The sequence below is a fragment of the Chelon labrosus genome (assembly GCF_963514085.1).
Source record: "Chelon labrosus genome assembly, chromosome: 18".
Taxonomy (NCBI): Eukaryota; Metazoa; Chordata; class Actinopteri; order Mugiliformes; family Mugilidae; genus Chelon; species Chelon labrosus.
In genome coordinates this window covers 1,041,645-1,055,923 of record NC_140351.1, presented here as the reverse complement: position 1 = coordinate 1,055,923, position 14,279 = coordinate 1,041,645, and the positions used below count along the sequence as shown (strand labels likewise).

The following is a 14,279-nucleotide window of genomic DNA, read 5'->3' as shown; positions in this document are numbered from 1 at the left end:
ACTCATTATTCTCCCAGTCCACTGACATGACTGGATGACTGACTGACAGTAAACTCGTGTTAAATGTGAGGTGACCTCTGCTGGGGGCGCTGTTGTTCTCACGTTGAACCATGAAGAGAAAAAACAGAAACGAGTCTAATGTGGAGACAGAGGATCCTGAACATGAGAGGATCATTAACTCAGACTGTAGAGAGGACACATGGTGGATATCTGTGTGTCAGCGGGATCAGCCATAGTCACAAATAAGATGCTGTCAAAGCGTCCTGCTCAGTGCGCATGCGCCACACCACCACCACCACCTCCTCCTCCTCCTCCTCCCTCCTCTCTCGGTCGGTAGGCTCCGGTGTGGACCTGACAGCTCGCAGGGAGACATGCACAGAACCGAGCCCGGGGGTCCCCAGCAGCAGCAGCAGCAGCAGAGGTAGAGGGTCGTGCAGGTCCGGGTCTTGGTCGTCCTGCACATCCAGCCTGACGCAGCGCCATGGAGCGCTCCTAATCCCGGCAGGACGCCAGGCAGCGCTCGGAGCCGAGCCTCGATCGTCACGTCTCGGACCCGTTTGGACCTTTTGGAGGGAGGCAGCATGTCTGCGAGGATGAAGGGGATCCTGACCAAAGACAGCGTCAGCCTGCTGCCCTGTTTCTACTTTGTAGAGGTGAGATGCTGCTGATGCCCTACATCCACTAACTACCACCACAGATACATGAGGCTGTTAATGACAGACTTGACCTGGGACCAATCACACCACATCACCTCTACCTGTGCTCAGTGGAGCCTCCTGTTCTCCTGAGGCTGAGCTGCTCCAGCTCCAGTGATGCTTTCATGTCTGGTTCCTCTCTAGACAGGCCCTGTCCTGTTAGCTGCTCCACAGTGAAGCAGAGCTAACGTGGGAACAGACCCAGTGATGGCTCAGAACACAGCACCACACAGAACAGGACAGGACTCAGAACTAGAGCAGACACAGACACAACTAAAATGCTTCTGCACATTTGACTAAATCCAATCAGAAGTCAGCTCTATCTTCTTTATTATACAGAGCTCATGTTTCTAACGGTGCGTTTAGTTTCCAGGAGCGTTCACCCTGATAACAGTTCTAACTGAGAGTGCTCGCTGCATGCAGCCAGCGATGACTGTCACTTGTTCCCCTTCTGTGCACTTTATGCACGCTCTAATTCACCACTGGCCTTTGGCTCGACAATCAAACTGACATCATATATTATAGATCTGCTTCTAATTCTGTGTGGAGGAGAGCAGCGTCCCCATGGATGCCCCCCCCACCCCCCAGCACTGACTCCATGGGAATCCTTCATTCAGGCGTCAGAGCTCTCTCTCTACATTTAACATTTAACACACCTCCTTTTTAAATCACTGTAGCTGCTGTTAGTGTGTGAGGATTGTTTAAGCTAACACTGAGAAACGCTTCACAGCACAGATTAACTGCTACTCTGCTAAAAACATGAACTCTTCTAACCGTCATATCACTGATGCATCACCTGCAAAACTAAAAGTGGAGTTTATATGATTAAAATGTATGTAGGTGGAACATCTCGTCCACTGAAATCTATATATTGTTTTACAGACACAGGAGCTATTAAGCCCAGAGAGGTGGTGATGTTGGATGGATGTGATTGGTTGTTTCCATTCCTTATTATTATGGACCTTTACTGGGTTATTGAGCTATAATCTGAACTCTGCTGCTGCACCCAAAATGATAGAAGCTGCATTCAGAGCCAGGTCATGCAGGACAGCTTTAGACGGAGTACAGTTCAGCTCAGTGGGATCTACTGTTGGGAAGTAGATTAGATATATTTATTAATATTTGAGGTCTGACATAAACTAAACCAGGTCCCTGTAGCATCAAAACATCTTCTTCTGGTTCTAACATGAAGGTAGTCCTGTTAGTCAGTAACTAGTGTACTGTGGATGTGTGGTGAGGTGGTAGTAGTTGATCATCTAAACAGAATCCATGGAGTCCACTCAGTCAAAGGCTGCACCCAAACAACAACAACAAACACTGAACGTTTAAAAGAAGAGAAAAGTTTCCTGGAGACAGCGTCAAGGAGAAACATCTTCCAGAGAGGGTTAGGGAGTTTATGGCAGCGTTGGATGACCAGAACATTTCTGGAGTAGAGAACACAAGGTACCAGCTACCCTCTCCACACTACATTAACTTTGACTGAAAGATTTATTGGACTGAATCCAGTCCACTCTAGGAGAAGACAAGGAAGACAAGGACAGACTTTAGGAAGACACAGGAGACCAACTCTAGGAGAAGACAAGGAAGACAAGGACAGACTTTAGGAAGCTACAGGAGACCAACTCTAGGAGAAGACAAGGAAGACAAGGACAGACTTTAGGAAGCTACAGGAGACCAACTCTAGGAGAAGACAAGGAAGACAAGGACAGACTTTAGGAAGCTACAGGAGACCAACTCTAGGAGAAGACAAGGAAGACAAGGACAGACTTTAGGGAGCTACAGGAGACCAACTCTAGGAGAAGACAAGGAAGACAAGGACAGACTTTAGGGAGCTACAGGAGACCAACTCCAGGAGAAGACAAGGAAGACAAGGACAGACTTTAGGAAGCTACAGGAGACCAACTCTAGGAGAAGACAAGGAAGACAAGGACAGACTTTAGGGAGCTACAGGAGACCAACTCTAGGAGAAGACAAGGAAGACAAGGACAGACTGTAGGAAGACACAGGAGACCAACTCTAGGAGAAGACAAGGAAGACAAGGACAGACTTTAGGAAGACACAGGAGACCAACTCTAGGAGAAGACAAGGAAGACAAGGACAGACTTTAGGACGCTACAGGAGACCAACTCTAGGAGAAGACAAGGAAGACAAGGACAGACTTTAGGATTTAAGTAGGATTCAGATCGTTCCATTCCTTCCTACTGTCCAGTGTGTTTCTCATAGAGATATAAATCTAATCTAATGAATAGAAGCCATCATGAAGTCCAGTTATCTCTGATCTAACTGTTCTCTCTGGGCTTCAGACAGGACACGATACTCACAGTACAGTGACACTAACACAAGCGTTTTCACAACCAGCTGATCTCTGAGCAGAGCCGGTTACTTTAGACTCTTTATTTCACTTCTAACGTGTCTCTTATAATAAACATGAGCTTGTTTCTTGTCCTGTTCGTTGGGATGAGGAGGTCATTCAGCAGTAATTCATAGAGCAGCGTTGCATCTCCCTCAGCACCATCCTCACCCCCCCCGGGTCATAAAAACGACTCCCCATGCCTCGGTCCTCATTAACAAATGAACATGGTCATTGAACCAGAGGCTCATGGGGACATTTGGTCCCTTTACTGTCTCTAAACGGAGACAAGCTGCTGGAGCTCCTGCTGTTTATGACTTTGAACTTTCCGGTGTGATTTCCTCCGTAGCTGCCGATCCTGGTGTCGTCTGTGGTGTCTCTGTACTTCCTCGAGTGGACGGATGTCTTCAAGCCAGTGAAGTCCGGCTTCAACTGCCATGACCGCAGTCTCAGCCTGCCGTACATCGACCCCAACCATGAGGTGGTACCGCTGCTGATGCTGCTCAGCTTGGCCTTTGCTGGACCTGCCATCACAGTAAGGATCCACGACGACACCACGACGACACCGAACACCATGACACACACCTTTACTGTCTGACAGAGTCACATCAGAACGACTATGCTCCCTGGAAATGTCGAGGGTGGGGGGACAAAGAAGTTAACATGCTAAACAGTTGTAGCACACAATGCATGAGCAGTAATAGAGTTGAAGTTAGAGGACATGTCCTCAGTGCATCGTCCCCCAGCAGCCTAGGACTATAGCAGCATCACTAAGGGATGGTTCAGTCCAGCTCTAATTATAAGCTTCATCAAAGAGGAAAGTCTGACCTTAAAAGTAGCTCCTTTGAGGGGAGGGGTCTCTGTGGATCATCCCACAGATACTTGATCAGTTTGGGATCTAGTGAATCTGGAGGCCAGGTCAACACCTTGTGCTGTTCTTCATGTTTTTGTTTTTAGTTGTTCCTAAAGTGTTTTTGTGTGTGTGTCTGTGTCAGGCTGCATCCTGCTGGGGATGGCTGCTGCCATCAAGGAGTGTCATTGCTATGGGGTGGGGGTGGCTGGTCTGGTCTAGATGGGTGCTACATGTCTAAGTAACATCCACACCAATGAATGCCAGGTCCAGAAGTTTCCCAGCAGAACACTGAACTGTCACAAGATGGTTTAAATGTTATTCACTTCTCCTGGCAGTGGTCATAATGTTGTGGCTGTGTCTGTCATTAGGTTGATGTTGTTCCGTTCCAAACATTCTCGTTTAACTTTCTTCCATCCTGATACATGTTAGTCTGAGCTACAGGAGGTGAACTCTGTATATTTTGTGTAGTACTTAGTCACACATAAGAGTCAGCAGATTAAACCAGTCTGTCTGGTGTTGACTCTGTCTGGTTCTCTTTGTGTTTCCTCTTTCTTTCTTTACTTCCTGTCTCAGTTTTCCCTCCATTGATTATCTGATTGGTTCCTCCTTGTGGCTCCGCCCTCGTTAGTCTCACCTGTGTCTCATTAGTCTCAGAGTGTATATTTCGTCCTTCCTTTCTCTTTGTCAGTTCACCTCTTACCATGACTGTACTTGTTCATGCTTCCTCTTGTTTCCTTGTGTTCTGAGGTTTTCTCTTTCTCCTGCTTCCTTGTGTTCCTTTTCATCTCTCTGCACCACTTCTTCTTTCCTGAACCATAAGTCTTCATTAACATAAACATTATTATTTTATGTGTGTCCTGTCTTTGGGTTCTACCTCCGTTCTACACATACTGACAGAAGCTTACTTAACTTTATTGAAGCTTAAACAAAGATAAACTTATTGTCATAAATTAACAGTAAAATATTCTGATGTTTCTTTGGGTTAGTTTTCTGTGAATGAATCTAACTTGGAGCTAATCTCCATAGCATGATGTCTATCGACGTTATATACGAGTCATGGTAATATAATTGATTTTGACCTAAAGTACAGTCTCAGATTTTATTCATTCTTACATTATTGAAGGAGTCGTGTTTGAACTTAAACAAACAAATCTGTTTCATGGGCTAGTGTGGGATGTTCCTTCATCATTTTTTCATCCTATTAGCAGGTAGAAGGTTAGTGAAGGGTTAGTATGTTCAAACTACGTCTCGTTGAAAGTGAAACAAGTCGTTGTTAGGCTGCTGAAGTGAACCAAACCATCAGAGATGTAGCAGGAACTTTAGGAAAAGGTCAGATAAAGGTTTGATGCTTTCTGAGAAAAAAGAACAGAGGTTGATGATCTTTTAGAATCTTTACCACGGTAAAGAACCTTCATAACCTCCATGGAAGTGAAGAACACTCTCCAGGTAGTGAGCATCTTCAGATCAATGCAGCTAAAACCAAGGAGATGGTAGTGGATTTTTGGAGGTCCAGGCTCCACCTGCAGCCTGTAACCATCAACAGGGAATGTGTAGAGGTGGTTCAGACCTAGAAGTACCTGGGTCTACATCTGGATCACAAACTGGACTGGTGGGCTAACATAGACTCAGTCTACAACAAAGGTCAGCGCCGTCTCTGTTTCCTCAGGAGGCTAAGGTGGTTTAATATCTGCAGGAAGCTGCTGGACATGTTCTACCAGACTATCGTTGACAGTGTCCTCTTCTACGCTGTGGTGTCCTGGGGACGCAGCACTAAGAAGAAGGACACCTCACGGCTGGACAAGCTGGTCCAGAAGGAGGACTCTGTGGTAGGGACAGAGCTGGAGTCCCTGACATCAGTGGTAGATGGAAGGACCTTGAAGAAACTCTGGTCCATCATGAACAATGTCCACCACCCTCTACAGGACACCATAGTCAGACAGAGAGACAGGCTGCTGTCTCTGTCCTGCTCCATGGACAGGTTGAGGAGGACGTCCATCTATCTATCTATCTAAACCTCATGATTAGGTTTGGAGCTGCTCATGATTCACGATGCATCAGCCCCTGTAACATGTTCCAGTGGCATAATGTGACCAGTGTTTATTAATGGATTGTGTTTACAGATGTTCTCTCTGCACAGATTCACACAAATGAACGTTCCTTAAAACATACTGTTAATGTGACCCCGTAGATTTTAAAGTGAGTTTTCCACCTGATCTCATTCAAGCTTCATTCGTCCAGAAAATCTGATGTGAATACCAAATTAAAACTGAGAGTTATAATTATGCATAAAGTCCCTTAACCTACAGTATTTAAAGAGCAGATCATAACGTGTTGTTAGTAGGCTACAAACAGCTGTGGGGCTCAGGCTACACTGACCTGGATAACAGAAAAGCTCAGTCTGATGCAGAATACTACACCAGTGGGACCATGATGCTGCTTGGAAATGCAGATCTGCAGAAATGAGTTCTGACAGACGGATAAATATCAAGAGCAGTAGTTCCTTAAGGTGAATTAGCAGAAGGGATTTTCCTTTGTGATGAATGAGTGGAGACAATGAGCTGTTATAGAACACTGTGGTCTAAGAGTTCATAGGATTATACACTCACACACTTTAACAAGGCCTGCTGAGCTTTTTTGGATATTGCCAATTAATTATCAGTTTAATCCTTTAATCTTTTTACTGTTTGACTAAATATTGTTGAATTTATATCCTGAACAAAACCAGAATCCTTGAAAGAGGAAAAAAAAATGAAACGGCAAGAAATTTCAGTTTCTGTTTTGCAAGAGAAAAACCTGGAACACATGTCTGAGATAAATCTGGTTTATCCTTCAGATCCCTGGGGACCCTCTACTAATTTCTCCTAATCCCTCTCTCTGGCCGTCACCAACGCTGCTTCCTTCTCTTCATCCATCTCTTCATCATCTTTCTCTCATCTCTCATCGTATCATTTTTGAGCCTTTCCTCCACTTTTTGCAGAGATCTGTGATCCCAGAGAGTTGCTCTGCAGACTGCCAGCTGTCCCGCTGCCTCACCTTGTGTCACTGGACGACTCAACCTTTGTGTGCTGCGTAGAAAGGAGCTGTCTTGGCTCAGAGCAGAGCTTGGTGGGCCATAGATAGACGGACCCCCAGCAGCCAGTCTCTGCAGGCTACAGCGTCCTGAGGCTCACATGTTATCATACAGGGTTCAACTTCTTCTTTAGAGGCTGTAAAAGAACGTTATATCAACAATGTAGATGATCTGCTGGCATGAAAACAGATCACTCACCACAGACCTGTAACAGCACACTGATTGTCTCCACAGATCATGATTGGAGAGGCCATTTTGTTCTGCTGTCTGTCTCGGGGGAAGACTGGGTCCGGGGCAGAGGCCAACATCAACGCCGCCGGCTGCAACTTCAACTCCTTCATACGCAGAGCCGTCCGCTTCGTTGGTACGCCCATCCTGTTTCCTCTCTACTCTGGCATGGCTCACATAGACCTGTACCTGTCTGCGTGTCCTGCTGCTTCCTGACTGTACTCCACCCTCTGTCCCAGGTGTTCATGCGTTCGGTCTTTGTGCCACGGCCCTCCTGACTGACATCCTCCAGCTGATGACGGGCTACCCAACACCTTACTTCCTCACTGTGTGTAAACCCAACTACACCACGCTCAACATCAGCTGTGAGCAGAACCCCTACGTTATTCAGGATATCTGCTCGGGGGCCGACCCTGCAGCCATCAACCAGGGCAGGTGAGCAGTGGAACGTGTTTTAATGAGCTTTTGAATACACTCCCACTCAAAGCGGGAAACAGGTAACCAGTGGGGTCATGTCAGGGGCAGGTTTGAGGATGACTGTAAACAGGCTGGAGGTTCAACCCAGGAACAAGTATCAGACTCAGGAGAGACTCAGTCAGCTGACTCAGACTGAGGAGCAGAAACTGGTGCAGGCCCTCAGATTTGGACGTTGGTCACAGCTACCACCGGTAACCAGCTGACATCCAGGTTCTCAGGCACCACCTTCATGCAGATTGTGTGAAACTGTGCGCTGGTGGACAGGCTGTCTAATGCATGCATGTGGGTCTAACACTCGTCTTAGGATCTCTTGGAGGCCAGGTCAACACCTTGTGCTGTTCTTCATGTTTTTTTTTAGTTGTTCCTAAAGTGTTTTTGTGGCTACATCCTGCTGGGGATGGCTGCTGCCATCAAGGAGTGTCATTGCTATGGGGTGGGGGTGCCTGGTCTGGTCTAGGTGGGTGCTACATGTCTAAGTAACATCCACACCAATGAATGCCAGGTCCAGAAGTTTCCCAGCAGAACACTGAACTGTCACAAGATGGTTTAATGTTATTGACTTCTCCTGTCAGTGGTCATAATGTTGTGGCTGCACCATATATAAGTCCTGGGGAGGGAGGTTATGAGCAACATTTACTCTGACTAAGAATCTCCTCATTCATTTATTCATCAGTGAAGGTTTTTCTGTTCCACTGAGACATCGTCTCATCTTGTCTCTATTCTAAACCTGTCTCTCGTCTCCATGTGTGCTCCTGTTGGGGGACGGCGTTAGGTTTGACCCACGTAGGAGGACTCACGTAGTTTTGGCTGCAGACTCTCTAAATATAACCTGCTGCTGCTGCTGGCATAAACACTTCTTCTCTCTGTGGGAGCTTCAGCTTCAGTCTCATTAACAGAGCAGCTTTAAAAAGCAGCTTTTTTTGCTGTGGTTGTTCATTCAGGGTTTTATTGACCTGTTTACCAGCAGAGTTTGGCTAAAATATGTAGATGAAGACTAATAAACTACTAGTGGATCTGTAGTAGACTGGAACAAGAGCTTAGATGCATTTCTTAAGACTGGTAACTGGTCAACAAGACCTAAAATAAATCCATACATATCAGCACATTGTTAAAGTATTAAAGTATTACTCACACGGTGACACTATATATACATAGTAGTGATACTAATCATATATGTATATTAGATGCAGACATGTTGATGGAGGTTATTTTTAGCGCTGGAAGTGGGTCGGTTCGTTGAGGAGCAGGACCATCATAGCTTCTCACATCTCAATTAAATTTGTATGACTCCACAGATGTTGCAAACACACACACACACACACACACACACACACACACACACAAAGATACGTGCGGCTGCACAAATGCACCAAGCCACTCTTTATTCATACATGCAGAGTCAGGAGTGAAGATGGGGGCTGGTTGGAAGAGGGAATATGAGGAGTAGTTGTAAGTAGGTCATTTAGACGGAGCTCAGAGAGAAACTGTGCCACATGTTCACTCTGCTTCTGTAGCAGCCAGCAATGCAGTCTATTACTGTATGGATACATCGACCTATCTGAGTGATTTAAATGAGGCAGCAGGTAGAAGGTTCAACCATTAAACCAAGTGCCTGGTTTGGTAACGCTGGTTCTGACTCATTCTGCTTCACTGAGTCTATTTCTGGTCTTTGTTCTCTTGCAGGAAATCCTTCCCGTCTCAGCATGCAACACTCGCATCCTTCGCTGCCGTCTATGTTTCGGTAAGAAGACACGTGAGACCGAGCAAATCCACGATGAGTCTCTCTACAGTCTCTCCAGTTTATAGGACAAGGCTGTCCATCTGTTAACTCTGTATACAGCAGATAAATGCAGAACATCTCCAGAACATTCAGACCCACTCTGTCTGTCAGAGAACAGGATGACTGATGTACCTCAGAGGTTTCAGGAAGAGAACCTGAAGCTTTTAATGAACTGTAGCCAGACACATTGTGGAGTAAATACTGTAAATACTGTTGTTGATCAGGTGGAACCAGCTCAGCTCCAGGGACTGGTCATCGTTTTACTCTAACAGGACTAGTTTTATCTGAGGACCTCTGGTAACGTGTAATAAACTCAGAGGTTGACTGTGATTTTAATCCTGTGTGAATCAGCTATGTCCAGTGAAAAGTAAAAATGACACCACATATTACCTCCCCTGTATCTCCTAACACTGAGGTCCTCTGATAAAACTAATCCAGTGTGAATCAGCATCTCTGAGATTTAACTTTCCTGCCTCTTGTCTCTTAAGAATCATGAAGGATGTTCTGTAAATCACAGTCTGGACAGATGTTAGGCTGCAAGGTGGAGATGTCTCTGGGCCATTTATCCATTTAGACAGATAAAGAATTTATTATTAATTTTTGGGGGGGGGGGGTCATTTCTGAATCACATGACGTCCCCAGGTAAAACTAATGCCATGTAAATAGAACTATATAGTGGAGTGGAAGCAGGAAGTAGCCGAGACATGAGAACAAATGGCGTAGGTCATTTCTAAATCGTTCCTCAGGTAAAACTAATCCTGATCCTAATCCTAATGATTTAAAGATGCAAAAGTACAAACAACACAACTTTAGGAGCAGATAAGACATAAATACGACTAAATACTACTAAACAAGGAGCAGCCTGATGCACACAACAGGCACATGGACCAGGGAACGTCCCATACATGAATTAAAGAACCATACAAGAGAACAAGTTGTTAAACGTCCCTCTATAGCTGTTAGGTGTCTAAATGAGCAGAATAAAAGCTGATCATTATGTGTCATGTGTGGACAGATGTACTTCAACAGCACACTGACGGACTCATCCAAGCTCCTCAAGCCCCTGCTGGTCTTCTCCTTCATCATCAGTGCCATCATCTGTGGTTTGACCAGGATCATTCAGTACAAGAACCACGCCATCGACGTCTACCTGGGCTTCCTGCTTGGAGGAGGTGTAGCCGTCTACCTGGTAAGACCTGCTCTGGTTTATGGGTCTGGGGATGTTTAAACCCAACTGCTCTGGTTTCACTGATGGCTCAAGAGCAGACGACCAAGACGAGACATTTATAATTACATTCATGTTCCAGGTTCTCTGTAAGCTCATGTGATGGTTGTGTTTCTTTGCCAGGGCTTGTATGCAGTTGGGAACTTTCAGTCCAGTGAGGAAGCCACCTGTAGCCCCCCTCCCCTTGTGCACTACCCCCCCTGCTCCTTACCCCACATAAGCCAGCAAGCCGTCCTCCATCACCTCCAAATGAAAGCTGGCGTATCCGGGGAGCACGGCATACCCACCTCCCACTCAGAGGGCCTCCTCCACCGAGGCCTCCAGCAGCAGAGGCCTGAGGACGGCCTGAAGCACGGCAGCGCTAACGTGGAGGTAATATCCCCCCACAGCCCCCCCAGCAAAGACGGCATGGTGACCTTTAGCCACACTCTCCCTCGGGTCCACACGCCTCAGGCCATGGCGGCCTACGAGGAAGCAGCCAGGCGCCACGCTGCCACCCTCCACCACTCCTCCGTGGAGTCCTGCCGCTCAAAGCAGCTTCTGTCTCAATGGAAGAGTAAGAACAACAACCACAAGTGCTCCCTGCAGGCCCCCGACTCCTTCTCCTCCTCTGTGGACTCGTCATCTGGCCAGTCCTCCCAGCACCCCAACCACTACGGCAGCATGGAGCGCAGGTCCAACTCTGAACCATCAGCTATGGGCGTGAACGGAGGCTTTGATGGCCACGCCTACCTGTCGAAGCTGGCCACAGGCGCCAGCACCACCCTGCCCAGTAACTGCAGTGGCATCGCTGGAGGCGGCAGGATGTCCATGCAGTCCAGACCGGGGTCTTCACAGCTGGTCCACATCCCAGAGGAAGCTCATGAAAACTACAACAGCACCTCCCAGAGGATGGTGGGTGGGGAGGGCGGTGAGGGGATGACCACGGTAAACTGCACCGCTCAAGCTAACTGGCAAAGGGCGGTGGAGAAGACGGCAGCCTGCAGGACAAATGAGAACGGACAGAACAGCCAGCCACAGATCATGCATGTGATCGCCATGTCCAAGCACCAGGGGCTGCTGCAGTCCCATTCCAAGAGCTTAGATGAGAGCAGCATAGGCTGCAGCACCACGGGGAGCTGCCAGGGCTCTGCTCGCTTCAGGACGCTGACTGATCAAGACCCCCCCAGCACCCCTGGGCCCAGCTCACTGGGGAGCACCTCAGGCAGCATTTCAGGGAGCACTGGGGCGATTGTCAGAGTGGATGCCCACCCTGAAAACAAAAGGCCACTGATGCAGGCTCTGTCCACGGACGGAAGTGGATCCTGGAGGTGGCGGTCCCTGGATCACGGCACCGGAGCTGGAGGAGGAGGAGGAGGAGGAGGAGGAGGAGGGGGGAGTTTGAGGCAGTCCTTTGAGCTGAACGATCTAAACAGAGATTCAGAAAGCTCAGACTCCGTACCTGAAGCCCCCCTTGACAGGAAGAGAACCAATCAAATCGTGACCACTGCTGCCACTGTTAGCACCCAGCCCATCGTCACCGTCCACACCCAGAACAGCAGCCAGTCGGAGCAGAGGCTCCACCCACAAGGCCTCTCCACCATACGGGTGACGCCGGGGGATGGAAGCGGAGCCGGATCTGGAGAAGGTGGGGGAGGGGGAGGAGGGAAGACTGCATCAGAAACCACTTCAGTTGCCTCCAGTCGAGAGTCCACGCTGCGGAGAAAAGGAGGAAACGTGATCCTGATTCCAGAGCGCTCCAACAGCCCTGACAACGCTCTCAACGTCTTCTACAAGGGAACGTCCATGACTCCCGTCTTCAAGGACTGAACCCTGAACCCTGAACCCTGAGCCCTGAGCAGCGCCGTGCTACCCGTCCTTGCATTCACTATATTTTATTTATTCAGCATGATTTTTGTACACGTCTCCACTAAAGCACAACCTTTTAGATGTTGTTGAACTAATCACTGTGTTCTGTCGTGGTCACTCCTAAGGAAACCTATGATAACGTTGACACTGTGCCGACGCTTCGGTGAGAGGACGACCTTTTTCTTAAAGTCCTGTACGTTTTAGATAAAAAAATAATAAATAAAATAAAATAATCACATAAAAGTAGCTCAGTCCTGTTCAAACTGTAGCAAACGACTCAACTGTACCATAGCTACCAAACCAATGTTTACTTCTCTGGACTGTAAATACCTGACATGCTTTTAAAAGGGTGCTATGCCACAAAATACTATTTACGTACTAATACAACATAGTGTATACTGTAATAGATAGAGAATGAAGTATTTTACAAAGACTATGGCATTACTACGTGACAGAGGAAGGTTTTATATTTAGTCTCTGTACAGAAACCACATATTCAACAGAAAACCGTAAGTGTGCTTAGCATTCCTCCTGTAGCTCTGAAGTGGAATATGCTGTGAAATCAGCGTTTACTGTAAACCCAAACCCTAAATCTTTATATTCTGTACTCATCCATGCCAGTTCCTTCTCGATAGCACAAAAAGAAAAAGCAGCAGTAAAGCGTTGCGGTGTCTCCAAACGTCGGTGCGATGGTTGACGTCACGTTTCCAGGCTGGTTTCAGTCAAAGCAACATTTAGACACTGATTCTGTTTAAACTGTTATTAGCTCTGTACAAAAGCTTTCTGAAACAGAAAAAAAACAACATATCTATGCATTTTTTATACACATCGTTTGGTAGCAGTTAGAGCATTTCCAAATCTTTATCATGAAAGTTGAAAAACTGTGTTAAAAAATAAATTAAAGAAAAATATCTAATGTACGTAAGCCCCAGAGGTTAGATGTGTCATGATACATGTGCACTGATTTAAAGATTTGGGATAATGTCTGTTCTAATGATTTAGAGCCATTAAACCAACAGAAGATAGAAAATCTAATAAAAACAACAGAAGAGATGAAGCTGGAATAATTCCAGCTGATCAGTGTTACATGGATCCAGAGTCTGGAGGTGATCGTCTGTTTGTTTCGACATTAAAACAACTTTTAGTTCAAATGATTTACTTTAAACATCCAGGTGGACGTTTGTAGCCTCCATCTTCAACAAGAATATACACTAATATATTAGTTTAGTAATATTATAAACCAATATTACTGTTAAAATGTAGCTGCAAAAACTGAAATCTAACTAAAACCATTTATCTACCAAGATGATTGTTGTTCCTGGTCAGTGTCTGACTCTGTTCCAGTGTTTAGCTCCTAAATGATCTGAATCATCTGTTCTAACTTGTTGTTGAGATGTTCTTCCTGGTTCTTAGTTCAGTTGAAGCTTCAAATGAGAACTAGCACAACTCTAAAGGTTTTAGATGAACACAGACAAGAGCAACAACTACTTTGTCAGAGTCAGAGTTTCTTCTTTCCAGCATCTGATCCTTTTCATGTGTGAACACGTTCAAAACAGATTCATTGATTCATTGTCAGTCTGACAACACAGCACAGCAACTAACATATGTCCAGAGATGAAATCCAGTCCAGAGCAATGACAGCACTGACTGGAAAGTAGAAACTATTGCTACTGACTAAACTGTTCTGGTCACATTCTCCTTGGATCAACACAAATCTACTTGGTTTTAGTCTGAGACTCTAGTTTGGACAAAT

General features: G+C 46.3%; 1 protein-coding gene across 1 annotated transcript; it reads left to right on the top strand.

Annotated features, from left to right (window-relative positions):
- Positions 1-581: 581 nt before the first annotated feature.
- On the top strand, positions 582-13,448 carry plppr4b (phospholipid phosphatase related 4b; the record flags this gene model as incomplete). The annotated part of the gene is made up of 7 exons (XM_084565633.1): positions 582-653; positions 3,395-3,580; positions 7,203-7,332; positions 7,436-7,631; positions 9,357-9,414; positions 10,469-10,642; positions 10,802-13,448. The coding sequence occupies 7 exons, from the start codon at positions 582-584 to the stop codon at positions 12,485-12,487; spliced, it is 2,502 nt and encodes an 833-aa protein (XP_084421759.1). The 3' UTR covers positions 12,488-13,448.
- Between the last annotated feature and the right edge of the window lie 831 nt (positions 13,449-14,279).